General features: G+C 58.6%; 2 protein-coding genes across 3 annotated transcripts in view; one reads left to right on the top strand and one right to left on the bottom strand.

Annotated features, from left to right (window-relative positions):
* The window catches only part of PSMB7 (proteasome 20S subunit beta 7), a 65,016-nt gene extending 64,487 nt beyond the window's left edge, over positions 1 to 529 (top strand). The window contains exon 8 of the mRNA XM_059410838.1: positions 245 to 529. Coding sequence (XP_059266821.1) covers positions 245 to 356 — 112 coding nt within the window. The 3' untranslated portion in view covers positions 357 to 529. The remainder of the gene's footprint in view (positions 1 to 244) is intronic.
* Positions 530 to 1,551: 1,022 nt separating this feature from the next.
* NEK6 (NIMA related kinase 6) overlaps positions 1,552 to 27,496 on the bottom strand; it is an 81,302-nt gene continuing 55,357 nt past the window's right edge. For both annotated transcript variants that reach the window (XM_059410840.1, XM_059410839.1), the window contains exons 6-10: positions 24,668 to 24,776; positions 24,229 to 24,336; positions 14,092 to 14,186; positions 6,312 to 6,425; positions 1,552 to 3,177 (exon numbers count right to left, since the gene is read on the bottom strand). In XM_059410840.1, coding sequence (XP_059266823.1) covers positions 3,067 to 3,177; positions 6,312 to 6,425; positions 14,092 to 14,186; positions 24,229 to 24,336; positions 24,668 to 24,776 — 537 coding nt within the window. In that variant the 3' untranslated portion in view covers positions 1,552 to 3,066. The remainder of the gene's footprint in view (positions 3,178 to 6,311; positions 6,426 to 14,091; positions 14,187 to 24,228; positions 24,337 to 24,667; positions 24,777 to 27,496) is intronic.

Genomic DNA, 27,496 nt, shown 5'->3' on the forward strand with positions numbered 1-27,496 from the left:
TCTCTGAGCGCTTTTGGGGCACACATCTACTGGCATCCCTATTTTGTAGCCCTTGAGCACCGGGGAGAGTGAGCCTTGGGGCAGTGGAGGACCCCTCCGCCTGGGGTTCCAGAGCTGGGAAGCAGGAGGCCAGGCTCTGAGTCCAGTCCTGCTGCTGCTGTGCCTGAGTACTTGTCCCTCTCTCCAGGCCTCTGTTGGGCTCCTTGAGGGGATCCTGACTCTGCTTTTGATTCTCTCCCACCAGGTTCGGCCGGTACAGGTGTGAGAAAGGGACGACCGCGGTCCTCACTGAAAAAGTCACCAGCCTGGAAATCGAGGTGCTGGAAGAGACAGTTCAAACAATGGACACTTCCTGAATGGTGTCCAGGGAGAACCTGGGCTTTGAGCAGCACAGGAATCACCCTGATGGGCTGATCTGTGCTCTATGGGGGGGAGAGGGAGGGGCAGTGGAGGCTCCCCCGTAAGACCTTCATTTGGCGCAGTGTCTGCTGAACGAGACCCAATAAAAATGAAAACCGGATGGAATGGCTGAGGTCTGGAGGTTGCGTGGTTTTTTAGTCACTAAAGCTCATCAACCTGCCCCCCCCCCCCCCCACTTTCAGGATAGGCTTGCCTCCCCCAGTGCCCGTCTGCGTTCACACAGGTCTAAGAGCAACAGGACCCTCCTCCCAAAAAGCAGGTGAGGCCTCCTCTGTCGTGGAAGTCACAGGAACCTTTCTGCCCATCCTTGTGCAAACTTCTCTTTGTTCGGGGTGGTCCCAGGTTTTCTTGTTTTGTTTTGCTTTATTTAGAGTGAGGGCAGCACAGCCTTTTAAATTAGCAGCCAAGTAGGAAAAAAGTAGAGACATCAGTTCTAAGTACCAAGAAAAAGCAGGTAGGTGGACAGTTGGCTTCGCCATTAGCTGCATAAAACTGGGTCCACTGCTCGTCAGCCACTTTCACAGAAGTCAGCGGAATGCTCTGCGGCTTGCTGTTTGTAATAATTAGGGTACCATCATCTCACAGGCCCTCGGGCCTGGTGAATGGTTGAAATTACATGCCTCCAGAGGGTCCTGGTGGGCAAAGTTGCTCTCATGGTGTTGAATGGAGCATGGTGTACAGAAAGCAAGTCATTCGCGTCTGATTCTGCCACGGGTGACACAGTAGAGGCTCTGAGAGCCATAAGCAGAATATGTGCAAAAAACTCTATGTGGAATCAAAAACTTCTAGTGGCAAGTGCTAGGCAGGAGATCGGGCCTTGACTCTCCCCCAGAGAGAGCGTGGCTGGGGTACATGGGAGAGTCCCAGCACCATGGTCTTCCAGAGCGAGCCCATTTGTGGGGCAGCCTCCTTTGTTAAAACTGCAGGGAGTAGGGTAGGGGGAACAGTGGAATTATTTAGAGCAGTGTCTTGGCTGATGATGATCAAAATTATCTGGGGAGCTTAAAAAAATTCCAAGATTACTCAGAATGTCTGGGGCCTGAGAAATTGTTTTGAAAGGCATCTGGGGAAATTGTGCTGTAACATGAGGCTGTTTTTAAGTTACCCGTGAATCGTACTCACTCGCAGAAGTGACCCCACTTACCCCATTTTATTTCAAACATGGAAAACAAGTACAAAGCAAAGGTTGCATCTGAAGAAAATGTCCCAAACCCGGCAGGGTTACAGTAGAACAGAGTTCACACGTGGGAACAGAGCCGTGGCCCAGCCCAAGTCCTTTACCCCCAGGGAGGCCTGGGCCCCTGGTCAGCAAGTCGGCTGCAGTGAGAGCACCTGACCAGGACGCTGAGTGGGCGGGCACGTCTCTATCTGGAGGCTGAACTGTCACCAGGTTGATGGGTGACAACTTAGACCATATGAGGATTAACTTGAGTAGAAAGCAAAATTCAAACTATTTCCTTCAGAGCTTGAGTTTTCCCTAAGTTCACATTTATAAATTAGTCTTCACAGTTAATCCTATTTGGGAACAAGAAATAAATGAACATAGTTCTGGTTTCCTACACATCATACAGTTAGTTGTACGTTAATTCTTGACTTACATGGTCCATGGACTTCAGTTTTGCGAAGGGGCAGGTGAGTGGCTACCATTTTTGGGATCATCTACAAAATGCTAGGTAACTTGCCTATTTTATTTTCAATTCTGACAGCAAGGCTGAAGGTAGACACTATTAGTCCCATTTTACAGATGAGGAAACTAAGGCTCAGAGAGGCTAAGAGAGGTGCCCAGGGTCATGGTAGGCAGTTGCAGAACCAGAACTTGTACAGAGAACAGCCTGAGGGCATGGTTTAGATTTCTATTTTTTGTATCCCGAGCTTCCCACAGAGGAGAACAGACCCTTAACACTGTTAAATGAACTGCCGGCCTTCCAGCAGGCGATGGCGGGAGTGCCCGAGGTGCCCGGGGCGGAGCCGGTGATCAGGAGAAGAGAGCTGGGCCAGGCCGCACAGAACACAGTCGTGGCTCTCGAGAGACCAGGTGCCTTCTGAGACTCTGTGCCAGATGCTGGGCTCTCCTCATTGTCATTGATCAAGTTATAAATGTAGATAAAAAATATTTGGAAAATCTCCACTCTACTTTAAAAAATTATTTCCATTTTATCCTTTTACAACAGAGCAAGCACACAGCTTGATTTTTTTTTTGAAAAGATTCGAAGAGCTAAACTGAACTTGCTACTAACCATTTTGAAAGGCTCACTACAAATCACACAGTCTCCTGCAATTCTCCCGGTCTTACAAACCTTGACCTTGACGGGTCACTGAAGGAATCATCCTAGACATTCACATTACAATCCAGATGCGAGGGCTGCGCCAGGGGCTCGCCGAACCACCCACCCTTGGTAACAAGCCGGCTGAGACTGTCCACAGTTTAAAGAAAGGACTTTCGAATGTGACCACCAGTGACCCTGTGACCAGTGCCCCTGCCCCAGCTGCTCTGCACTCAGCATCTGCTGTGAAGCCCGGCCCGCTCTGGGGAACCCGGCGAACCCTCTGGTCTTAGTTGATCTAGGCTACCAGGCGGCCACTTCGGAGAGGAGACTCAGGTGAGGCAGAGTGGAGCGGCTCTGAGCCGGCGCGCTGCATCCGCGTTCAGGTGCTGGAGGTCCACACGTGCATCTGCTTGGCCACCTGGTGCACGTAGCCGATGTCGGGTCTCTGGTTGGGGTCCGGGTAGATACACATACTGACCAGTTCCCGTAACTGCAAGGGAGAGGATAACATGTTATCCCTCGGGAGGCTCTGCCCTCCTACCGGAGGGGACGCCTGGCACATGGGTGAGCGAAGACGGGGGCCCACCACGGCCACCGAGGGGAGCCAGCGCCAGTGCTAGACCTGTCTGGCCCCAAGGCCACACTTGGAGACCCTGTGAGTGGCTCTGTCCAAATAATTGTGAACTTCCAACTGCCCACACTGCTGTGTGTGTGTGTGTGTGTGTGTGTGTGTGTGTCTGCTCTCAGTGTGTGTGTGTGTGTGTGTGTGTGTGTGTGTGTGTCTGCTGTCAGTCATGCCGACACCCAAACCAGAGGACAGAACTCAAGGCAAGGGCTTATTGATCATAATAAATGCATTAACATGCAGCAGGGCTGCAGTCTGCCCACCCCCTGGCCTCTTTATTGTGCTCATGAAAGACGGAGCTTTTAATTATACAGACACTGAAGGCTGCGCCTGCCTCGGGGTGGGGGAGGGGCGCCTTGAGCCTCTGATCGCCCCGGTTCTTCTGATAGCCAGAGTGCCAATTATTTTAATGGTAATTAAAATAATGACCTTAAAAAGCCTACATCTTAACTTGCATCACTGGGCTCACTGCAATTTTTTCATTTAAATACCTGGTGCTAGAGGGGCCTGGCTGGCCCTGCGGGGTTGGGGGGCTGCCGCAGAGAGAGGGCTGGGCTGGTCCTGAATAAGAGGACTCCTGTGGACTTGGTGGCTGTGCTCAGGGAGTCTGCGGAGGCTGGAGGGGTCAGGCGGGAGCCCTGGGGCTACTGGACGCGCTCCCATGTTTCACACCCGAGGTGTTTCAGGCTGCAAACGAGCTTTCCCAGGGTCGGGCACTGTGAGCTTCTCTGCAACCCATGTGCCGCCTTTTTGGGGTTCTGCTGCTTCATGAACACTGGGAAACCCCTGGCCCGAAAGCTGCGGCTGCGCCCGTGGGCGGCCTGAGCACTCCTGGAGTGGGAGGTTGCGTGTGACCAGACAGTCCATTTAGGAATCTTGCGGAATCTCACAATATTCAGGGGAAGGCCGCAGTAGTGGCCCCTGACAAGTTCATGTACCCAAGGAAAACGGAGGAAGGTAAAGTCATTGTGACTCCCAATTACGCAGCGAGGAGACTACGCAGTTGGCAGTGAGAGCCTGTTTGAAAGCCCGAGAAACAACAATAACGTGTCTTATACCCCGAAGAGGTGACGCGTGAACTTCAAAAGTGAGGTGAGCTGAGCAACTCCAGTGCAGAGAAGCCCCTCTCACTTCCTAACACCCGGCCTAGAAATGCTGAACGGAGCTGGTGAAAGCCGGATGCTCTGGGATGTGCGAGGCCACAGAGTTGGAGTGACTGACTTGGGAGAAGGGGGCAGAGGACTTTATGCGGTTTTATTTCATTTCAACTTCTGTCTACAAGGCAGAGATTATGGTTCCCATTTATAGGTGGGAAAGGGCCACAGAGAAGTTCTGATGTGCTCCAAGGTCCAAGTCTAAGTTGCTTCTAAATAACACAGATTTTCAAATTTTAAAAGGTGAGAAAAGAAAAACCAAATGCAACTATGAACTTGGTTAGGAAATCTCTTAACTGGACCTGTCCTGCCAACTCTCAGTCCAGGACTGAAGTACTTCCTTCAGGGAGACGCAGAAGAACTCTGTCAAGCCACTGAGGCTAGAGCCACAACAGAAAGGGCACCAGACGACTCTCCAGGAGTGTGTCCACCCGACCCTGACCCTCGTCCTCCGGGAGTCTGAGATGCCAGTGAGCGTGGTGTTAAGTGTGGAGGCTGCCAAGAGGGGTCGCTGATGACCCTTTTGGTTGGCCTGCCTGGACACAGCCTGAGGGCCCGCTGGGACACCTGGTCCCTGCAGCCCAAGCCCCTGGTGCACGAGGGCTGCTCCTTCCAGAGCCTTCCGAACCTCCAGGATTGGGACGGCAGCAAGCTGCACGGGTGGCACCTTAGCCCAGCGGGACCACTGGCTCCCGAAGAAGCGTGGCATCAAGAAACAGGACTGCACAGTGGCCACGTGCAGGATCTCTGGGTTCCAATCCCGCCTTCGCCACTTGTGAGTTACGTGACCTTGGGCAAGTTACGTTAATCTATCCGTGTCTCAGTTTCCTCGGTAAAACAGGAGGTGGGGAAGGACCCCACGGTAAGTCATAAATGTGAGCTGCTGTCCTGCCACAACAGCCTGTGGTCCGCAGGGTGGGCCCAGGGAGGTCCCGGAGTCTGCCCCACACCCACTAGTGCGGCCCTCGACAGAAGGAGCATGGAGAGTTGGCACAGCATTTACCCAGAGCCTGGCCCTTTGTTACAGCTGGTGGCTCCTTTGGGTGGCACTGGGGTCAGTGTGAGCCCGGTGTAACCCCTCTAGGATTATCCCCGTGTTATAGACGAGGAGACCGAGGCTCCGAAGAGTTCAACGACTCGCCCAGGAACAGGGAAGAGGGGCCACACCCTTAGCCACGCTGTGTTGTAAACCTGTTGTTTCATCTGCACATCCTATTTACAGGGGTGAAACAGTAGCCCTGCTTTCCAGAAGATGGCACTGAGGGAGGAGATACGCACACGCAGCTGGGACCTGGCACGGACCCAATGCCAGAACTGTCTGTGTCCAGAGCCCTCACACCCAGAGTAAAACACTGCAAATAAGAGCCCAGGGAGACCAGGCTGTTTGCCGTGGTTTCCTGTCATGGGAACGGAGTGGCAGCCAGCGCGGAGGATGGGGCACCCGGGGTCCTGCCACCTCCCGCCTCCGCGTCTGGTTCCTGTTGTCCCACACGGCACAGAGCCTGCCTCTGGGACCTGCAGCGGCCAGCCTCGTACTCCAGCACCGGCTTGGGAGCCAAATGGGCAGAAGTGTGCCAACGGGGCCTCCCCGGCCAGCTCCTGCTGGTTTCTGGGCCACGTACTGCTGTGGGGGCCCACACTGGTGTCCGTGAAACCTCTTTAGTAAAATTAATCTACTTTTCCCCCATACCCCCCCGCCCCTGCGTCACTTTCCCAGAAATCTTCCCTTTCACCCAGTTAAGAGAACCCAAGTTCACACCCACAGCCACGGCATTTTGGAAATGGCTCTCCTCTCAAGCCACTGCTAGCCGTAAAGCTTCCCAGGCCTGGCGGCGGCAAACTCACCTTCTCCGAGTAATGTTCTCCAGGGAGAGGCGGGTAGTCACACTGCTCGATCTTCTGGCAGAGGGAGAAGAGGTTCATTTTATCTCCATAGAAGGGGCTCTGGAGAGCTGCCATCTGCGGGGGAAAGGGGGGGATAAGAAAAGTGAGTTTGCAGCCTTGAGGTCCAGGGGCAAAAGGGACCCCTCCAGATTGGGGTGCTGTCCTCCTCTGGTCCTGGTGGGGACTGTCCAGAAGGATCTCTTAAAAACCCTGAGGGAGCTGGGATGCAACACAGCAGCAGTTTCAACTGAACTGAACCTTATCATGCAAGCAAATTCAGTGGCACGAGGCTTCAGTGGTAAAACTTTAAAGGCAACAGGGAAGGGGGAGCTGAATACGGAGGACCAGCCGTGTGCTGTCACACGACCCGCCTCACGCCGCAGCTCTCCAGGACCGATTCTGGTCGCGTGCACACGGCAGATGGGGAAACAGGCCCTGCTCACTGGGATTCGTGCCTGCGCCCAGCAGGCTCGCTCTGGTGCATTGTTCCATTCTGAAGACACCCATGGGAGGATGTCTAAGTAACGCACTGAGGAAATTACCCAAGGACTAGCATTTTGGGGGCGGGGGGAGGTGAGGCCTTTCATTTTTGGTTTTCATTCTGGTGTTTTCACTAGCCTGAGGGCCTGGAGTTCGGGGCAGTGGCTGGTGCTCTCTGCAGAAGCCGGCAGCCCCGGATGCGGGGGTCTGGGACCCCATGCCTCGCAGAAGCTCCGGGGTGGAGGGGCAGCAAGCGCCTGGCTCTGCAGCTGGCCGCAGCCTGACTGAGTCCCAGCTCTCACTCTTGCTGGGTGTCTGGCCTCCTGTTTCTTAGTCCACAAAATGGGAAAGGCTCTACCTGCAGGGCTCCGGGCAGGCTCGGCGGGCATGGGTGTCCCCAGCCTGATGAGGCCGGGGACACCGGCTCCACCCTGGGGCACTGGGAAGCGAGAGGACTGTGACGGTGGCCCAGCGGGGTCTCCCCCAGTCGGGGAGCTACCAGTCTTCCCCTTTCAGGAGGGTGTCCGGATTCCCCACCCTGTCCCTCACGGCACTACTCGGGGTTCGCGGGAGCTCAGGGCAGCTGCGCCAGGCACAGTGCCCCACCCCCCCGCCCCCTCCGCTGATGAACCCGTAATGGGATTCAAGTGCTTCTCGTCACTCTGGCTCACTGCTGCCTGCCGCCAGAAGACGCCCAACGCCTCCTGCTAATGAAGTGCCGTCGGGTCTTTGTGCCTGCCTGTCCGCTGGGGAGCCGGGCTGCCAAGGCCACTCTGTGCAGACTCCTCGGCCAGGGGCTCCCCCGCCCCCTGAGGGATCCTCATTTGGCCTCAGGCCCCGAGGGCCGGCCAGCGAGCCCTAGCGCAGGGCGGGGAGAAGGCCGTGGGTGTTGGGTGTGCAGGTGCCCACCGAGCTTTAGTGTCCCAGTCTGACCCCATCCTCTGCTCACCCCCACGGGCAGGTCTGGCCTCCTTCCGAGCCCAGGCAATGTTCTTGGGTTTACAAAAGGCCTCTGAGGAGCAGCCCAGTGCGGCCTGGGGACTTTGTGGTTGCCTCTGACCCAGGCCCAGGGGTCCGCACCTGTGGGCCCAGGTGCCAGGGCCATGCCGAGTGATTTCGGGGGCGTTCGGGGCCAGCCTCACCTCTCCGCCCATGACCAGGGGCTCTGAGGCCCTGGAGGAGGGCTGTGGAACACCCCCTTGCAGGTAAGCTGCAGCGAGGGACCCCTGGGCCGGGAAGGGCATGTGGCGGCCCTGCCCACTGCGGGCCCCGGCAGCCTGACGGGGAGCCCGGCCTACTGCCGAGTGTGCAGAATGGCACCGGCTCGGGTGATGCGGTTCCAGCAGCTGAAATGAGAGCCTCGGTGCGAAGGGCTAATTGGGCAGTTTCAAAAGGACATCTGTTGCCACGATAGAGAGCAGCTGAGGCTCGAGGGCGGTCACTCGGGGTGAGCTGGGTGCCCTCCGAGTCGGGGCTGCATGATTAAGATGGATTTTCCTGGAAAGTGTTTCTGTTCAGAGTAGAAAGAACATTTAAAAACGCTGGTGCCCTAACACAGGCCCTGGTTTCCCGTGTGTGGGACCCGGGAGGGAGACTGGCTAATCCTCTCAACAAGCCGCTGGGATGTGCACAGACCTTGCTGGTGAGGATCCCCAAAGGGCCCCGGAAATTAGGGGGGACGCAAGCCCCTTCAGAGCGTTCCTCCTCCCTTGCGGGACGCTCCCACACCATCCTCAATGGGGTCAGAAGAGGGCTCCACCGTGGGAGGCTGAGACAGCGGCTTCTCCATCCACAAAGGCAGCGTCTAGGGACAGCAGCGTCGCGCCCGCTGCCGGCTACGCGCCTTCTACCCGGATCAGGGCGCCGGGCTGTGAAGGAACCTCTGGGACTGCTCGAGGTGCTGGGATTAGAACAATTATCCGAAATGAGGAGATCCTGGCACGGGTGACCAGGAGTCCCCCACCCCCACCCCCTCGCTGCCTGGTGGACGTGGCGGTGGACCCGCCTTTCGGGCCGATCCTGGTGGCCGTGTCAGAACACCAAGAGCTGTGGCTCTCAGCGCTGCTCCTCAGATGTGCAACTTGTCCTCTCTGGCGTGATCGGGATGACACATAGCCAGGCACGTGGGAGACTGTGGCCGCTCGCCCCCCGCCAGCGGGGCTCAGACACACTGGTGTGTGATCTGAGATGTCAGAGGGAGAAGGGGACTCTGACTTCAGAGATGACAGGCCTTGGACTCCCGCCCTGTCAGGACACCCATCTTGTCACCTAGTATCTCCCAAGCACATCCAGGAACGACAGACGCCGATCACCCCGTGGTCCACAGCCCTGGTCCCTCGCGAGCCAAAGGACACCCAGACTCTTCTCTGGGTCCAGCCAGAATTCCAAACAGGGCTCTGTCCCAGGGGCAGCTGGTCCTCAGTCTGGCTCCCCCGCAGCTTTCTTGCCAGCTCTCAGTCCGCTGAGGCTGTCGTGAGAAGGTCCCCTGCCGAGGGTCCTGGGGCCGGCACTGGCCCAGCCAATTCCGTCAGCTCGGTGCCCGGAGCTGAGCTTGTGTGTACGTGCGCGCTGTGGAGCCCGCCCTGTGAGCCGGCGCCTCCACGGGGCGTGCTGGGGAAGGAAAACAAAGCCCTGGGGTGCCAGAGCTCCGGCATCTCTGCTGGGGGCTCCTGCCACTGAGGGGGGGGTGCTGCGGTCACCTGGGGCTCCTCACAGCCTGGCCTTCCTCTCACAGGGGCTCTGGGCCAAGGCCCACAGGCCCCTTCTCCAAGCAGTCATGCCTACCCCCGCTGAGTGGACCCGCTGGGGAGAAGGGGCCTAGAGCCGGCTCGGGAAGGCCCGTGCGTCCAGCCCTGCGTCTGGCCAGGGCTCATCTTGGCCACTTCCTGACTGTGTGACCCTGGGGTGCCTCTCCCTAAGCCCGTTTCCTCCCTTATGGCCTCGTGGGACTCTTGTGATTCACCCCAAAGTCTAGGGCAGTGCCGCTCCCCGCTGCTGAGCCGTCGGCCTGTTCCTTTTTCAGGCTGACCTCTTTGAGATGGGTCCCAGCAGGCCCCCATGCAGGGGGAGGACGAGCCAGCCGAAATGCTCCGTGACAGCTCCTCACCAGCCTGGGGTCAACATCAGAACCTTCAGGGGAGCTCAGGGGGTCCTCAGCAAACACCTGGCTGCCCAGGCGACAGGGGTACAGTGGGCTACACAAAGGCCCGCAGGGACGTCTGCATCTTCATCCCGGACGCTGTGAACCTGTTACCTTTGATGGCAAAAGGGATTCAGCAGATGAGATCCCTTCAAGGACCCCAGGTGGGAAGGATGTGGGTGCTCCAGGCGAGTCTTACATGTCATCACAAGTGTCCTCGTAAGGGGGAGGACGAGAAGGTGAGTTGCCAGACGGGGACAAGGAGGGGGTCACGAGCCAAGGAGTGCAGGTAATCTCTCCATTTTCCATGGAAGAGACAAGGAAGCGGATTCTCCGTAGAATCTGTGGAAGGAACTGGCCCCGCCAGTACCTCGCCTTTTGTCCACTGAAGTGGCTTTTGGACTTCTGGCCCTCAGAACGGCAAATGAGTAATTTTATAAGTTGTATGAAGCCATCAGCTTGGTGGTAATCTGTTACAGCAGCCGGAGAAAACCAAAACAGGAGGCTCCGGAGACGTCCGGCCCAGGCTGGGGTCGGGGAAGGCCAGGGCTGCGCTCCGTCCCTTCAGGTCACCCTGGCTCAGGTGGCCTCCCCCTGGGCCACGCTCACTCTGCAGACGGGGCCCGGAGGGGTTGTGCGGGCGGAGCGTCCCCGCCACGGCTCTGCAGGCTGGCGCTCCTGGAACACGCCACAGGCTGGGGAGCGGGAGCGCCAGCCGTGTCTGCGGGAGGCTTTCTCCCAATTACCGAGCCCGGGCCCAGATGCATCTCCCTCCCTGTCTGCCGGGGAAACATCCGCTCCCCGCAGGGCTCGGGAGTGGGGAGAGGGGTGACAGCCCGCAGCAGAGCCCCTGGGGCCTGACATCCTCCCGGCCCTCGCAAACCCTCTTCCGTGGGAGGCCCCGGGCCCTCGGGTGGAGATCCGGGCCCAGTGCCCCTGAGGACGACCAGGCCCGAAGGATTTGACGGATTTCCCTGACTTCCCACTGCCCAGACGTCCCTCCCCGGTTGCGAGCCGCAGGGTCCCACACGCTGCCAACAAATTAATGAGCTCGGCTGGCCCAGGGCCTGAAGCTGGGGAGCCTGGTCAGACGTTGTTCAGGGGCGGCAGAGGAGACGAGACGCCGAGGACTGCCTCCCGGGACCCCAGGCTCAGGCGGGGCCTGGGTGGGGAGCGAGCAGCTCTGTGCCAAAGGCTTGGCACGAGCACGGGGAGTCAGCTGCCGTCCCCTGGCCGCCGGGAGAAGGCCACCGCTGCCCGTCACAGCCTCGCCCGAGTGTCTGTTTATGTTCAGAGACCCTCAGGGTTCCCCAAAGCAGGAAGCAGCTTCCGGAAATCCCAAACCCAGAACGGAAAAATGAGAGGAACCAACCCACCCCTGGCCCAGGGACAAGATCCGTGAAGCCTGGAGGACAGAGCCGAGTCCTCCACGGGCACAGAGGCCAAGCTGCACTTCAGGTTCCCCCTGGCCAGAGCAGAAAGGGGAAGGTGGCCGGGTGCGGGGTCCTCGCCGCCGGAGGCAGGGGGCAGGTGCCGGCCATGTGGCTGGTGAGGGATCAGCGAGGCTGAGTCATGGACCCCCGCCTGCCACTGCTGGGGGCCTCCTCTGAGCCAGCCTCCCTTCGTGTGCACTGCGGCCAGGGAAGCTCCCGGAGCGAGATGCTGACTGGCCCCCCAGGGCCTCTAGGAAGCGAGAAGAGCAGAGCTTTGAACTCAGGTCCCTCCGACCCAAGTGGCTCACGCCAGGGCCCCGCACGCGCTCACCTGAATTACCGCCGCGAGTTAGGGGCCTGCACGCGCACACGCACGCGCACACTGGGATTCACACTCGCACACCCTGGAGCCCTGCCACACTGAGGGCATCTGCTTGGTCCTGGGAGTCCCCGAGCAGCAGGACCTAACCCTGCGGACTGACGCCGTGGACGATGCCCAGGCGGCGGGGGATGGAAGCCACTCCTCAGACCCCAGGCTGGGCAGAGGGGCAGGGCTGCTGATGCTGGCGCACGGAGCCTGCGGAGGGCTGGGCTGGCCTATGACCTGGGCTTGGCCTTGTCACTGGCCTTCGCAGGCCCGGTGGCCACGGTGTTCACCTGGACTTGGAGAGACGGCTGGACAGACCCGGAACTCGTGATTCATCTTGGGTGACAGACCCTAGGACCAGAGGTTCTGTGTGACGCTGAAGGTTTGCTTACCGGGTTTTAATTCCTCCTCAGCAAAAGCAAATCAAACCGGCCCTCTGGGGCTATTAGGGACGTGCAGGCATGTGGGACACCGGCTACACGCCTTTCTTTCCTGCCATCCTTGCTGACGACTGTGCTGACTTTCATCTCTTTTCTCTTGTTGCCAAAGATGCTGATTTCCCTCCTGATTGCTTCCCGCACCCGCGGTCCTTCCCTAGCTCACCGCCTGCCCACAGCCGCTCCAGACCCCCGAGCCCCGCACCAGCCGGACTGTGCACAGAGACCGAGATGGGGGAAGAAAACGCAACTCAGCCCTCCTCCACCCGAGGGCCAGGAACCACCCCGCATGCTCCAACCAGCCGGGCACCACCTCAGCCTGGCTGCTCCTGTTCGGGGGCCATTCAAAGAATTCCTCCCACAGCAGATGCCCTGCCGGGTCCTAGAAAGCAGGTTTGTGCCCCATCTCTGTCAGGGACCAAGTCACTTCAAGATGACAGTGTGGGTCACAATGACACGCTGCTGACCTCCAGGGGCAGGGGGTCCCAGGCACAGACGCCCCCTGCTTCCTCTGTAACCACTGGGCCAGTTCTTTAAAATGAAACGTCAGCTCTTACAACAGAGACATCATGAACTTTAAACCTTGGGAAGGGACCTGTTCCGACCTCAGAGTCTCACTCAGTAACGCAGGGACAGGTGGGCCGACTGCCAAAGACTCCGGCCACGGGAGCCACCACACGCCCTACGCGGACCAGCAGTGGACAACGTATTCCTTCAGCTTATACCTGAGCACCACGTGCTCCAGGCCCAGAGTCCACAGTCCCAAGGAAGCAAAAAAGCCAGTCTCTGTGACCCCCAAACACCCCCGAGCGTCCCTTCGGCACTATCTTGAGTGTCACTGGCCTGGCAGTCACGGGCCACGTCAGCTTGATAACAAGCCTCTTTAGCTTATTCACTCCCAGCCAGACCCCACACATGCTCAAATTCGCTCTGGGGAAAGCAGACAAACTATCAAGGTTCCAATTTTGAAAGCCAACCGTGCTCCTTGGAGGATTTTTCAAAGCCTTTCCAGTCTGTTTTTTCATTTATCCGGACCAGGGCGGTGCAGGGTGGGGACTAGGCCCATTTTACAGATGGGGAGGCGGGCTCAGCAAGTAGACAGAATCCCAGAGCTGCCCAGCCCTACATGGTCCAGCCCAGGATGCTGGAGGCTGTGGCCGCCAGCTCGGAGGTACTGCAGGGCTCAGGCCTCCCTCCCTCCCCTGGGGGCTTGCAACACCATCGTGGCTTCGGGATGGCCTGTGCTCCCAGACCTCTGGGGTGGCTGGTCACAACGTATTCATGTCATCTCCTGTCTGAGCCTGCCAAGACTCAGAAATATTCCCGTGCCTCCATCCAGAATGGCCGCCAGATCTGGAAATGGCCATGCGGTGGCTCCATTTCACGGCTCAGGGGAGGGGACAGTGGTCTTTAGTGAGGCCCGTGTTGCTGAGCCTGGGAGAGCGTGGACGCCCTCTGTGAGGAGCGTGTTGGAAGCACAGGCCAGAGCTGACCCCTTCTGTCCCCAGGGCCCTGTGTGAGGCCTGATGCACGGGTGAATGACCGACAGTGGATGAGTGCATCCTGGTTACTAGGGGAACTGGGGCAGCCTGTGCCCCCTCTGTCACCCAGGCAGACATGGGACCCTGTTTCTCACTGCAGCTGCCCAAGGGTGATATGGGCCCCCGTCTGTCACCAGCCATGCCTCTAACAAGCTCCTCCAGCCTGACATTAATCAGGCAGATGTTGGGCCGAGTGGGGTGAAGGCTAGGACCCAGATGGACCCCATGCCAGAGGAGGATGGATGTCACCCAGCCCTGCGGTCCCACCTGGAGCTGGTGGGGTGAGCCCTGCCCCGGCCAGGCCCCTGCCACGCACACCCCACCGAAAGCTCAGAGACACTCACCTCATACAGTAGGCAGCCCAGAGACCAGATGTCAGACTTGAAGTTGTAGCCGTTCTCGTGGATCCTCTCCGGTGACATGTAGTAAGGTGTCCCCACTGAAATACAGGAAGGGAGTGGGTGGGCGCTTCCGCTCTGTGCAGAGAAAGATGTGAGGGGCAGGGGAGGCTTGGGCGTTGGGGAGACTGGGCTTCGGGCTCCCTCTCCTCCTGGCCCCGCCTCAGTCAGAGCGGGCTGGGCCAGACTGGCTTCCATGCTGGGTAGGGCACAAAAGCCCCTGGAGACCTGACACTCAGTCTGGGGGCTGGGCAGCTGGGGTTAGGTGTTTCTGCCAAGCGTCCAGGGGACTGGGATGTGGGATCCGGCTCTGGGACACGATTGGTCAACTGTCCTTTCGGGCGAGTGCTTAACTCCTGGAAGAGCCCCGATAAGGCTCTCCACAGTGGGGGAAAAACCAACCCGTTAACGCCGACCAGAGAGCATCACACGTGTTCACACGTTCTTGTTCCTGCAGTGAGGCACACCCACTTTACAGATGGGGAAATGGAGGCTCAGGAAAGCGGCAGGACTGAGGTTCAAACCCAGATTTCTGGGCTCTAGAGAGCGAGCTCTTGGCTGCCACCGATCGGCAGGTCCAGATTGGGGTTGGCCAAGACTTCTTATATCAAACCAAGGACAGAAAAGATAGTGACCATAAACGAAAAGACTGATAAATGGGGACTTCATTAAAATTAGGAACTTCAGTTCCCCTGCAAGACTGTTCAGAGAATTGAGAAGCAAGCCACAGGCTGGGCAAAAACAGGATACATATACCCAACAGTGACCCCGTATGCAGAATATATTTTAAAACTTTTATAAATCACTAAGTAAAAGACAAACCACCACCCTCAAATTTGCAGGAGACTTAACAGGGCACTTCACAAAAGAGGATACCCCAAGTGGCTGGGAAGCACATGAAACGACCTTCTTCTCGTAAGTCATCAGGGCAATGCAAATTAAAAGCCTCATCAGTTACCACCGCCCACCTGAATAGTTAAAGTTAAAAAGTCTGCTATAAATCAACTTAGTGATGTGTGGAGAAACTGGACCCCTCGTGTGTTGCTGACAGGGACAAAAAATGGTACCCCTACCTTGGAGAACCATCTATCCCAGCATCTATTACAGCTGAAAATACCACCAACACCATAACCTGGCAAGTCTGCACCCAGGAAAATGGCCAAGAAAAACGCGTGCTTCTGTCCATCAAGAGACATGACCAAGAATGTGCAAAGTGGCTTTACTCCTAATAGCCAGAAACTGGAAACAAACGCCAATCAACAGAAGAATGGATAAATTGATAGCGTGGCCTACTCACACAATGGAATAGTACGCAGCAACAAACAAGAACGAACCTCAGGTACACGTCCCCAACGGGATCGAAGTCACAGACAGGAGTCTGAGTGAAAGCCAGGCCCAGAAGAGCACACACTACCCGATCGCATTTTTATCAAGAACGGGACATGTATGGATGTCACATCTCAGTTAAAAAGCAGAGGGGCACGCCTGCGGTGATCTGGAACCGTACAGAGAGAAGAGGATTTCCTGAGAGGGGGAGAGCTCGCTGTCCCCAGAGGCATGCACACTGCAGCAGAGGGGCTGCTTTGGCCGGGCTGAGGAGGGGCTCAGAGTCTGGTTTGTAACCAGATCTGTGGTCTGATTGGAGGACGATTGTTCTGGATACTTTGAGATCAGACCTTGAAGGCTGCTACACAGAGCATTTTCACAGGCCTGCGGATCCCACACAAATGTGATGGTGGCAGCTGTTGGTCCAGCTAAAGTCAGGAGCCGGAGTCCAGCTCGGCAGAGGCTGGGCCCGAGACATGGCTTCTGACCTAGGAAGGAGGGAAGCCCTGCACCATGGAACTCACGGGACCCTAGGGGAGAACAAACACCCCAAAGCAGGGGTCCAGGCTTCAAAAATCTGTGGGCCAAAGAAGTCTCGGGACAACTTTGGTTCTGCTAGGTAAGGGTGTTTTATAAAACACAAAGCCCCAACTACCATTTGATGGTGTCACTATTATTTTAAAAAGAGAAGACAGCGGAACACCAGAATAAGTGGAAAAACTCGTAAGCTCAAACTTAGGGACAGTCCTTGCCACTGAAAAGTTTAGCTTTTTGAAAATTTTATTATCTTCCTGTGTGTCTCATCTCATTAGAGACAGGTGAGGAGTAGTTACGGTGAACTTGTAGAGGAGGGAAGTCCTGCTCTGGGCTTGAGCTCCCTGGGGCAGGGCCTTGTTTCCCAAAGGGTCCCAGTGCCCTGCCCAGGATGAGGTCACAGGGGGCACCTTCTAAGCACCTCCTCACTGAGCTATGAATCTGTCTGCATCATATCACTGCTAATACCATTTTCTTGCAGCCTAAGGCACCATCTACTTAATGTACCACCCCAGAGGGACTCCCTGATTGTTGCTCTATGTGGACACCAACCACCCTTGGGTGGTAATAATCCCCGATAAGGACAGCAGCCATCACTTAAATACATGTTGGAAAGATGTGTCATCCTATCTGCAGGCTAACTGCTGTTCAGCAGAAAGAGCTGTCAGTGAACATATGAATCCTTGGGGGGTTTTGTAAACAAACTGCACCTTCAAGTAGCAGCCCCTTGTATATTCTGGTCACAAGGGAGCGAAATGAATGGGCAAGTACGAAATGAATGACTTGTTACTCGGAAACCACAGCATGGGATCCAAACAGCTCTCAGTCAGCGGCTCTGGACCACAGTGTCTGTGATTTTGGAACCCAGGATGCTGTGAATGGAGGTCAGAGGTCCCATCCCCAGCGAGGGACAGCAGTGTCCCCCACTGGCTACCATGCATTCCTACCCCCGGCCCAGCCCCTGGGGACCAGGAGCACAGCCTGACCCTGACGCCTCTCACCACCCTCAGACTCGTCCTCTGCTCATCTGAGACCCACGTGGGCTTCTCGAGGAGGAACTCGGGGATAGATGGCCTGCGGAGAGCCCAGGCCCACTTTAGAGAAAACAGCCAATGTCAGGTCCCTGCTTGAGTCCCACACACAGCTACCCTGGCCCAACCCCTCCTGTTCTTCAGTTCGCCTCCGTGTCTTTGCACCTGCTGGTCCCCTTGCCTCCGGGGCTCTCTGTGTTCCAGAGAGGTTCAGCTGCCCCCCCACTCCCCTCCCCTGCCCCACCCCGGCCAGGGAGAGCCAGCTGCTCGGTGAGGCCTGGGCGTTCGGTTTGTCCCTCTCTTCAGTCACCACTTTCTTCCTCTGCTGGGGCTCCAGATCCTTCCTCAGGCCTGCATGTGGGGAAAGAGAGTACTACGACCCCTTCTCCTCCACGCTCCCCCCAATCTTCAACCTCTCCATAGCTCTTTCTGCTTTTACCCCCGTTTCCACAGAGCAAGGGGAAGGCAAACCCCCAAAGGTGATAAGGACCTCCTCCCAAGATGTCAGGGCTGCAGGCGGCCATCCACCCACCCTTCCATCACCTGTCCATCAATCTCTCTACCCACCTGTCTGTCCATCCATCCGTCGGTCCGTCCATCCACCCACCCACCCCTCATCACCCACCTATTGTTTGCTTATCTCTGCACCCATCAGTCTGTCCAGCTGTCCACCTGTCCTTCTGCATCCAATGTTGACTTGAGACTTGATGCTGCGCTCGGCCCTCCCAGGAGAGGGTCCATCAGGAAGGAGTGAGTTGCCAGCCCCCGGAAGTGTCCAGAAGGACACAGAGAACAGCTGGGCTGACCAGGAGCAGCGGCTGAATCCCCTGGGGGAGACTGTTGATAATCTGGAAGCTGGCCCAACCCCAGACCTGTAGGCTCAGCATCTCCAGGGCTGGCACTCAGACTCTGCTTCTCTCGCGAGCTCCCGGGAGATGCTGACGCCTGTCACAGTCTGCGGAGCTGAGCACAGCCTCCCCCAGCCCCCGACCTGCTTTCAGATGCTCAGACACCTGGGGAAAAAATGAACGTACAAAGTGTTCACTGAGCGTTCACTGGCCTATCCCTGCCGGGTACTGGGTCCTCGTGTCCCCACCCCTAGGCAGATTCTCCAGGTCCCCGGACCCCATCTGCAAGCCTTGAAATTGGGGTGATGGTGTTTTGCCTGCTGTTCCTTGGACTCAGTCTGTAAAACCCGTTTTCCAGCCCAACAACAGATTCTCAAACATTACGAAGCACCACGCACAACTTGCACGAGTTTTCAAGATAAAATGAGCCACTTCAAAGAAGTTCCAAGCTTGCAGCAGGGCCCCGAGGATGTAGCCGCAAACCCCAGGGGAGCCGCGATTCTGGGGAAGAGTGGGAGAAGTTGACAAGAGGAGGAGCCCCCTGAAGGCCTCACCCAGCTCGGGCCATAGTCCTGCCCCAGGGGCCCCGGCCAAGCAGCCACACAGAGTCCGTAGGGTCTCAGACTGAACAGGCCCCTTCTCCTTCTCCTTGGACCTGCCAGTTCCCGGCCGGCCCCCCCCCCCCCCATCGCTCCCCGCAGCAGGGGACGGGGCTGGCATATGAAACACGAGCCTAGCAAACCCCGACCTTCCCAGCGCCAGCGCCCCAGCACCGTCTTTGCCTAGAACTCCCGGATTTCAAACTGGGTGGATATCAGAGGAGGACGTGGGACCTCAAAGCGGAAGCTGATTAAAGAGGCCGCCTCCAGGAGACGAGCCACTCCTGTCAAAACAAACTTTGCCACGTCTGGAGATGCTCGCCGTGTCTGAAACGTGTTCATTAGATATGAAAAAGGCAGAGATTTCACATGAAGGAGAGGCTGGCGTCTGTGGGCCGCACTTCTTCCCTGCATGGGGGTCTTGAAAACGGCTGGAGAAACGTGGGGTCCCCCCCCCCGACATCCCCCACTGCAGGTGTGCCCGGACGCTGGGACCCTGGGCGCAACCCGAGCCGCACAGGCTGGTGCGCGGACGAGGGGCTGCACACACTTCTCTCCCCAGCCTCAGTTTACCCACTGGGGCCACAGACGGGTTGCACTCAAGGGTCCTCAGAGTCCCCCCTTCACCCTTTGGAGCCTTGGTTTCCCTCCGTGGAAATCAGGGACTGAAAACACTGACCCTCCGTGGGTCAGTGCAACTGACCCACATGTGCAAGGGGAAGGGCTCTGGGAAGGCCCTGCGGAGCCCAGGAGGGTGAGGGGAGCTGCGGACAGGGGGGCTGAGGGTGGCAAAGGGAGCAGGGGGACGGCGCGGGAGGGAGCGAAGACCAGATTCTGGAACCTGAGCGGCTTCCTCTGAGCTGGGCCCTGGGATCTGCATTTTTGTCTGTGATCTGTCCTAGGAAACCCCCCCACCCCTAGCACCCCACCAGCCCCCCATCCTGCGGGGGCTCCCCTCTTCTCTGCCCCCAGTGGCTGCCCCCACCTCACTGGCCTGGACCATGCACTGGCTTAGCCTCCCTGTCCTGCTCTCCCCGCCCTTCCCCTGCCCCCCACATCAGACTGGCTGCTCAGCCCCCACAGGGGAAAGGCAGGGGTCCTCCGCTCGGCAGGCAAGAGGCCTCTCCGGACTGTCCTGTGGCCCCCACTCTGGCCCTCTGGGTGCGTACACACACCGACACGCGCGCGTGCGCGCGCACACATATATACACTCCTACCAGGGTCACCTGTATCACAACACGTCAGCAGGTCCCCCTCAAACCACCAGCCAGCCCTATGCTGGGCGGCCCGCGGCCCTGGGATGGGGGAAGCCCCGCCCTGGAGGAAACACTGCCCTTTCCTCAGCGTGGACTAGTTCTGGATTGTTACATCCGTACAAACATCTGCTACATCTAGTTCCCACACTGAGGGTCTCCAGCGGAGCTGCCCATCGGGTCACACAATGCTACAATGCTGCAATTCTGGGCAGCACCCCATTATCCACGTGTCGGGGTCTCTCTCGAGGTGAGGGGGCGTCTTGGATGGCCCCTCGCGGCTCCGGCTGGAGCACCCTGCAGGGTGTCACACGGCGAAGGTGCTCCCCTTGTGGCACCTGGGGCTTTCTCCTCTGTTAAGGGGCACAGGGGCCTTCCTGGGGAGCAGCCTGGGGCCCCGGCCCGTGCCCTGCTAAGTGGACAAGTGAACACACAGCTGAGCTGTAGTCTGTCTCCCAGCCAGGCTCCATTCTTCCTTCGTGGGCCCCTGGAGACTCTCTTTCCCTCCCTGGCGTCAGCTCCTCTAGGAAGTCTGTGCCCTGAAAATGCCAGGGGTGTGGCAGACAAGCCAGGTGCCTCTTGCCAGCCACATGCAACCTCCTGGGACCCCGCCTCCTGCCAGGTCGGCGCTCAGAACCTGGATCCACCTCCTGAAGCAGGTTTTCTGGGCCAATGGTTCCCCAGCGACCTGGGCCGCAGGGATGGGAGGTGTAGGTCCGGGGAAGGGGTCTGCACGGTGCTCTGTGCCCCACTGATGGGATCCCCTGGGGCGCCTAGCTGTGAGGACCTCGTCCCCACTCAGCAGATGCTCCCCAGGGTCCACCAGGGGCCGAGCACGGGCAGGCTCCGAGGAGTTGCACGTGTAGCAAGGACAGGATGTTCCCTCTTCCTTCCCTGCTGCCCAGAACAAGCCCCCAGAGTCCCAGGCCGCGCCTGCTGGCAGGGTGGGAGGGCTCCTCACTCCCGAATACCTGGGCATCCAGTGAGCTCAAGCTCATCAGGACCCAAGCCCACCTCCCAGCACGCTGTGGCTCTACCCGGAGGAGAGATGACACCCCAAGGGCCTCTCGTCCCTGGAGCCAGGTGACTTCAGGGATGTAGTACCCCTCTCTCTGGGCCTCAGCATCCTCGTCTGTCAAATGGAGAGCAGAAATCTTGTTGGGATGACTTTTTAAAAAGCAGAATGCTTTCTCAACATCTTTTAAACCTTGTCTCTTTTCACTAAATCACCTCTTTGGTGAGGTCAGAGACAAAAGAAAACTGAAGTAAAGGACAGCCCTGGAAGGGGGAGATGCAGCCCCAGGCCCCTGGCGGTCCCCGGTCTGGCAATGCACTTCAGAGAAGGGGAGGCCAACACCGTGCCTGTGCACAGCAGGCCCTTGGGAGACGGTTCTACCTACCCCTTTATCAGTCCACTGCGGGACTGACTGTCCCTGTCCCCCCACCAGTCTGCAGGCCTCCTCGGAGCAGGGAAGGCTGCATAATCTAGTCCCTAGTCCCTAGCCCCTAGCCCAGGGCCAGGGCGGTCGGCCCGGGGAAGGGAGAAGGAAGGAAGCTATGCCCTGTGGTCGGGCCAGGGGCTGACAGCCTGGGGAAGCCAGCGCACTCGGACTTCTGCACCCGATGGGGCCTCCCCCCCGATCGGACCTGTTCCCCAGCCCCGAGAGGCAGGGTGAGGCCCGGCACTGCCCAGCCCTGGGCCCAGCCTGGGGCCGCCCTGTCATGCTCCCGAACAAGCGGGGCCTGCGCTCCCAGCCCTAGCATTTGTCTTGCAGCTGCTGCCGTGGCTCGGAGCGAGACACTTGCTTGTAGCTTGTGAGCTGTGTAGAGGCAAATCTTTCATTTTTCTTTCATTACGCCGGCGTGTACTGTCACTTAATTTTTATGTATGCAATCCTTCCTGACAAATATGATCTGCTGCCTGGTAATTCGTCTGACGCTCATTCTGCTCCACGCTCTAATTACGGCTCCGATTCCTGACACCGAGGCAGCCGCTCTGCCACCGCTGGGTACCGCACCTGTCAGCCCGGCCATGGCATGACTAATGCCCTTTCATGCCAGCCTCGTGTTAGCAAATACAGGGGCGGGAAGGGGGCTGGAGGTGGGGGGAGGCAGGAGGGGTTGAGATTTGCATAAGACTTACTGGGGGTCAGGGGGGAGAGGAGATGGTTGCCAGGGCAATGTGGCTGCACCCCCCCGCCAGCATCCCTGCATAGTAGGTGCGCAGGTGCGGCGGATACATCATTCACAGCCACGCATGGAGGGTGAAGGAGCCCGGACCCCGCATCCTCACGGAGCCACAACGCAGTGGCAATTAGTTCAATCTCTGGCCCGACCAAGTGTGCGTAGAAGGCTCAGTTGGCTGTTTGTAGACCCTCACGGTGGAGAGGGGGCCCTTCCCCCGCGTCTGGGGGATTGCGTCCCAGGTTACAGCTCTGGGCTGTGCCTGTGGTGGAGCCCAGGCCTCGGTTCTGAGAGCAGGTCCTGGGAGCAGGGCCTGGCCGTGCTCCCCGCAGCCTCTGAGCTCGGGGGAATGGGGGGATGACTCCTGGACATGGGTACGCGACCCCCAGGAGGGCTCCTTCCATCCGTCACTCAGCCGGGCTGCTGCTCGGAGGCCTCGGGAAGAGTCCGGCTTAGCGAGCAGCCTTTTCCCAAGTTCCAATTCTTTCTCATTAATATAATAAGTGCACCAGTCCGAGTCGATAAACTCACCCTGTCGGACGAGCCCGTATTTGCGCCCGTTCCTAATGATGTGATCCTAACGGGCTCTGACGAGCGCCGCAGTCTCTGTGAGGAGGAACGGAGTGGAGGGGCCTGACTGACAGGGGACAGAGCCAGTGGCTTGAACTCTTCTTTTCTGCAGTTGCCCTTGAATGTCTGACCTTTTGAAGCTCTTAAACCAGAGAGATAAACAGTCTCAAACTCACCAAAAGACTTGGATTGTCCTAAGCAAGGGTCGGAGGGGACCGGGGAAGCCAAGGCTACCTCCCAGCACGGTGGGCTGGGGGCTGCGCGGGGAGAGCCGGCACCACCCTCCCAGGCCCGGCCCTGGGCTTCCGGAGGAAGCATGGGCTCCACAGGAGACGCCGGTGTTCGAGTCCTGGCTCTGCCACTGCGTTAATGGGAAGAATCAGTCCAGCTCCCGGGTTCCAGATGCCTCGTTTGCACAGAGGATCTGACGGACCCTCATGGCTGTTGGAGGTGTGAGTACAGTGTTGTAAACTCAGGGGATGGTGGGTCCTGCACGTGCTCCCAACCCCCACCCCCCACACTCAGATATCCGCACACTCGTGGAGACACGCACGCATGCATACACACTCGCTCACGCCAGCCAGCAGCTCAGAGCTGTCGAGTCCCAGTTAGCACCTCTCCCCTGATGGTGTGCTTCGCCCTGAGAGCCCCTGAGCCCTTGGGAACGTATGGGCAGTGACAGACTCCACCAGGAGACAGTGTCTTCCAGAAAGCTCCTCCACGGTCGCCGGCAGCTGCTCTCTGTACTCCCGGCGTGCTGAGGCACTTGTGGGGAGCGTGGGGGCCTGCTCAGGGCGGAGAAGACCATGGAGGACAGGGTAGGATCCGAGGCAGGCGGTCAGCCTTGGCACAGGAGCACCTTCCCTGGCCGACGCCACCTCGGAGAGCCAGGAAGGGGCCGGGTGGGGGCTGGATGTGCCTGTCGTATCTGAGTCCTTCCTGCCTGGCCCTGGCTCAACGCTGAGATGCCCTGCTGTCACGCACGGCTATGTCCACGTTCCGTGGGGGGCTCTGCGGGTTTCTCTATCCTAATCAAATGCAAACGCCTCGTCCTCCCCCATTCTGTGAGTCACACCCAGTCCCGTACCGCTGTATGGATTCTGAACTGGGCATCGCTGCAGGTACCCCGAAACCCACACCTGCCCAAGTGTGTGCCCAAGTCCAGCCCTTGGGTGCTCCCGAGCTCCTGGAACGGTGCCAGCCTGGCAAGCTTGACACTTAGGCGCCCCCGTCCTGCAGCACCCTGTGCACCCTGCCCTCCAGCTCACTGGTCCCTGTTTCCTGTCCCCACGAGCTCCCTGGCACTCTGCCTCCTCCTGCTGGGTAAGAACTTTGTCCCTCAAGCTTCAAAACTGACTGTTTAGAAGCCAAAAACTGGAAATAGCTCCAGTGTACCCCACCAGGAGGAGCAGACGGAGTCCCACGTGGGGAACACAACACCGCAACGAGAAAGACGGACGGCTGCCTCGAACCGCAACAGAGCCGCACAAGATGCCGTCCTTTCTAGAAGGGGCGTGGAGCAGAGTGAGGGTGCAGCGGAGCCCCACCCAAGGCTTCTCAGGGTCTCCGTTTACCCCCTCTGGGTCACTGGTGTGGAGTGGTAAGCGAGGTCTAGGGCTCAAGAAGGCATTTCCTGGCATTAACGAACCAAAGGCTGAGTGGGGAGAATGCTCGCCTCCCGCCACGCGGTCACGCAGGATCTCCAGCCACTGTTGGGACGTGGGACAGGCCTCCTTACCTAGGGAGTGGGCTGCGGTGGTCTCGGAGCTAAAGAAGCGACCCAGGCCAAGGTCACCAAGCTTCACGACCCCCGTGGCTGTGATGAACACGTTGGCGGGCTTGATGTCTGCGGAAGAAGGGGAAGGTGGTTGGCGTGGGGCTAGGTGAGGGCGGGTGGGCGGGACGGGCTGCACGGAGCACCGTGGCTGTCCTCAGGGGCTCCCGGCGCGGGCACGTGGGGGGCCCCGAGCTGGACTCTCTGATGCCCCTAAGGACAGGCACCGTACTCGACACCTGCCTGGCTGGGTGACATGGCATGGTCCCACCTCCTTAAGGATGTCCCCAGAGCTACAGAGAGCAGAGGCAACGCGGCTTCCCAGGCCTCGGGGGCACCTGGCCTCCCCCCGCCCACCTCCCCCCGCTCAGGGCCTACGGCTCAGGGAGGGCCCTGCACGTACCTCGGTGCATCACACGGCGGGAATGCATGTGTTCCACGGCGCTGCACAGCTGGGCGAAGTATTTCCACACCGTCCGCTCGGGGATGAGCCGCTTCTGCTTCTTAAAGTACTGTGGGGAACCAGGGGTTACAGGTCTGGTGACGGGCCACAGGGCAGGGCCTCTGTCCTGTCCCCAGGGGCAGCCAGCACCCGGCACGGGCTAGGCAGGCAGGCTGCTGAACCCACAGTAAGTCTGGGATGAAGGGGGCTGTGTCCCCAGGAGTGCCATTCACGGTCCCCCGCCAGCCCCCGGCCCTGCACTGACCTCCCTGAGGCTGGGGCAGCCCGGGCCCAGAGTGTGTGTGTGTCCTAGACGGCTGTGCTGACCGCACCCTGAAGGCCACTCACAGTCAGGCCTGCGCAGGCATTTTCTAGACGCATGCCCTTCTCTTCCCACAGCCCGCTGGGGAGCTCCCTGCAGCAGGGGGCCGGCAAGGGCCGTCTCGGCCCCAAGCCCCAGCCTGGCCCAGACGGTGGGCACCCAAGGCTCGGTAGGGAAGTCCCAGCTGCCCCAGCAGATCTCAGGGCGTGCCATGGTTCACCAAGGCAGCGGGGGCCGTGAGGACATAGCTTGACATTCTCCAACGGACCCCCCCCAGTTTTGACAGGCCACGAACCAACCTCATTGCCTCAAGAAACGTATTTAATGCTCCAGAAAAGCAAACCAAAGCCCCAAACCACCCAAGCTTCCCTGAGCGCACTCTAAGTAACCACATGCCCTGGAAGGAGCGAATGGAGAACAGGTCGTCGTCCACGTCCTTCTGGGGAGTCTCCTGTGCGTGAGAGTGGTGGGGACAATGACGCATGCACACCAGGAACCTGAGGACCAGGTTGCTGTCCAGAGGCTTTTGGCCTCAGAACAACCATCGTTTCCAAAGCAGCCAGCGGCAAAGCCATAGGCCCACCCGTCCTGGAGCTGCTCTGTGCACAGAGGACAGGGACTGACCTGGGACACACGCCTGGCTGGGGGAAGGGAGTGCGGCGTGGAACACAGGAGCTGGGGTAACATCTCCTTAGCACCTGCCTCGTGCAACCTCCGTGCTGGGCCCTCAGCAGGGTGATGGCTCCCATTTTACAGATGAGGAACCTAAGGGCCGCTCAGGGGCCGATAAGGGGCAGTCACAGACCAGCCTGGGCCTTCAGCCTACAAAGGCCAAGCTCTTTTTTATTTTTATTTTTTTTTTAAAGATTATTTATTTATTTATTTGACAGAGAGAGAGAGAGAGAGAGAGAGAGAGAGAGAGAAAGAGATCACAAGAGGCAGAGAGGCAGACAGAGAAAGAGGGGGAAGCAGGCTCTCCACTGAGCAGAGAGCCTGATGCGGGGCTCGATCCTGGGACCCTGAGATCACAACCGGAGCCGAAGGCAGAAACTTAACCCACTGAGCGACCCAGGTGCCCCAAAGGCCAAGCTCTTAACTTTAACTCGAACGTTAACTTTGAATGATACCAATAACCATCAGATGAGCAACTGAGCTCAGAGAGGTTTAGGAACTTGTCTGACGTCACCTGGCTGGAGTGCCAGAGCTGGGGCCAGATCCAGACACTCTAACAACGGGATTGTGCTAGCTGGAAGACTGTGGTCTGGCAGGAAAGCCCCAGAGGCTCTCCTGAGGCTCCATTCTGGGAGGGGGACCTCATGGATGAGTGAGGCTATAGCCGAGACTGCTAGCACGGGACCCCAATCCCCCCCAGGCCACCCCAGGCTTCCGTGGTGGGCTGGGCTGCAGTGTTATTTACGCTGTGATGTTGGTTAATCCTCATTACAGCTTTGAAACTCAGCTGTGAATGGTGATTTTCTAAATGTCACATCCTGTAAGTGCCGTGTGACATTTAGCGGGAAGGCGCAGAGTCTCTGGTGGGTGTTGGGGTGGCGGCAACTCTCAGCTTCACTGTCCATCATAAATAACGCTGGCACCGTGGCAGTGGTGGCACTGCTCGGCCTGAGGCAGCAGAGCCCCTGGGACGCAGGGTCTTCTGGTCAGCAGCCTCCCGGCAAGCCCAGCGGGGCGACCGTGGTGCGGTGGCAGTCCACAGCCCTCGCACGGCCTGATTTCCCCCTCAAGCCCAGAGGCAGCCAGAGAGTTAGAAAGGCCAGGGAAATGGAGCTCCTCCCAAGCCCCAGGCATTGCAGTGGGTATATTACAGATGGGGAGACTGAGGCATAGGGACCAGCCCAAGGGAGGAGGTTTGAGCAGCTGTGTCTGACTCCAGACCGAGGGTCTCTCTCCTGCCCGACCCTGCTCTCCCGCTTGCTGGGGGCAGCACCCAGCCAGGCCCTACAGGTAAGGGCCCTGGAGCTGCAGCAGAGGGAGGAGGAAGCAGGAGGCAGGAAGGGGCCCCATGACCGTGAGCTAGGAGGCCCCGTGCCAGGAAAAGAGGGCTCCTGAGATGGGGGCAAGAAGCCAGAATGCTGCCCCAGAAGCCCCATGGGGGAGCAGCTGACTTGAACCTTGGGCCAAGGAGGCCAGAGAAGTGCACAGAAGGGGAGCAAAGCTGGCGAGGGGGCACTGCAAGGTGTGGGACACCCACATGTCTCCCTCTTCTCTTTTCCCCGGAAGGAGCCTACACTCAGCCCCGCTGGCTCCCATAGTCCCCAGAATGTCTCCAGCACAACCCCAGGACAGAGAGGGAAGCAGAGCTTTGTGGGCAAGGGGATTGATTTGCTGTCACCCCTACCCCCCCACCGTTTGACCCCAGTCCCCACCCTGTGGACTGAGAGGAGTCCGGGGTCTGTGGGCGCCTTAGTGGGGGCAGCGTCGCCATGGGCCGCACTCCAGGGCCCTTCCTG

Source organism: Mustela nigripes, chromosome 9 (assembly GCF_022355385.1).
Source record: "Mustela nigripes isolate SB6536 chromosome 9, MUSNIG.SB6536, whole genome shotgun sequence".
Lineage (NCBI taxonomy): Eukaryota > Metazoa > Chordata > Mammalia > Carnivora > Mustelidae > Mustela > Mustela nigripes.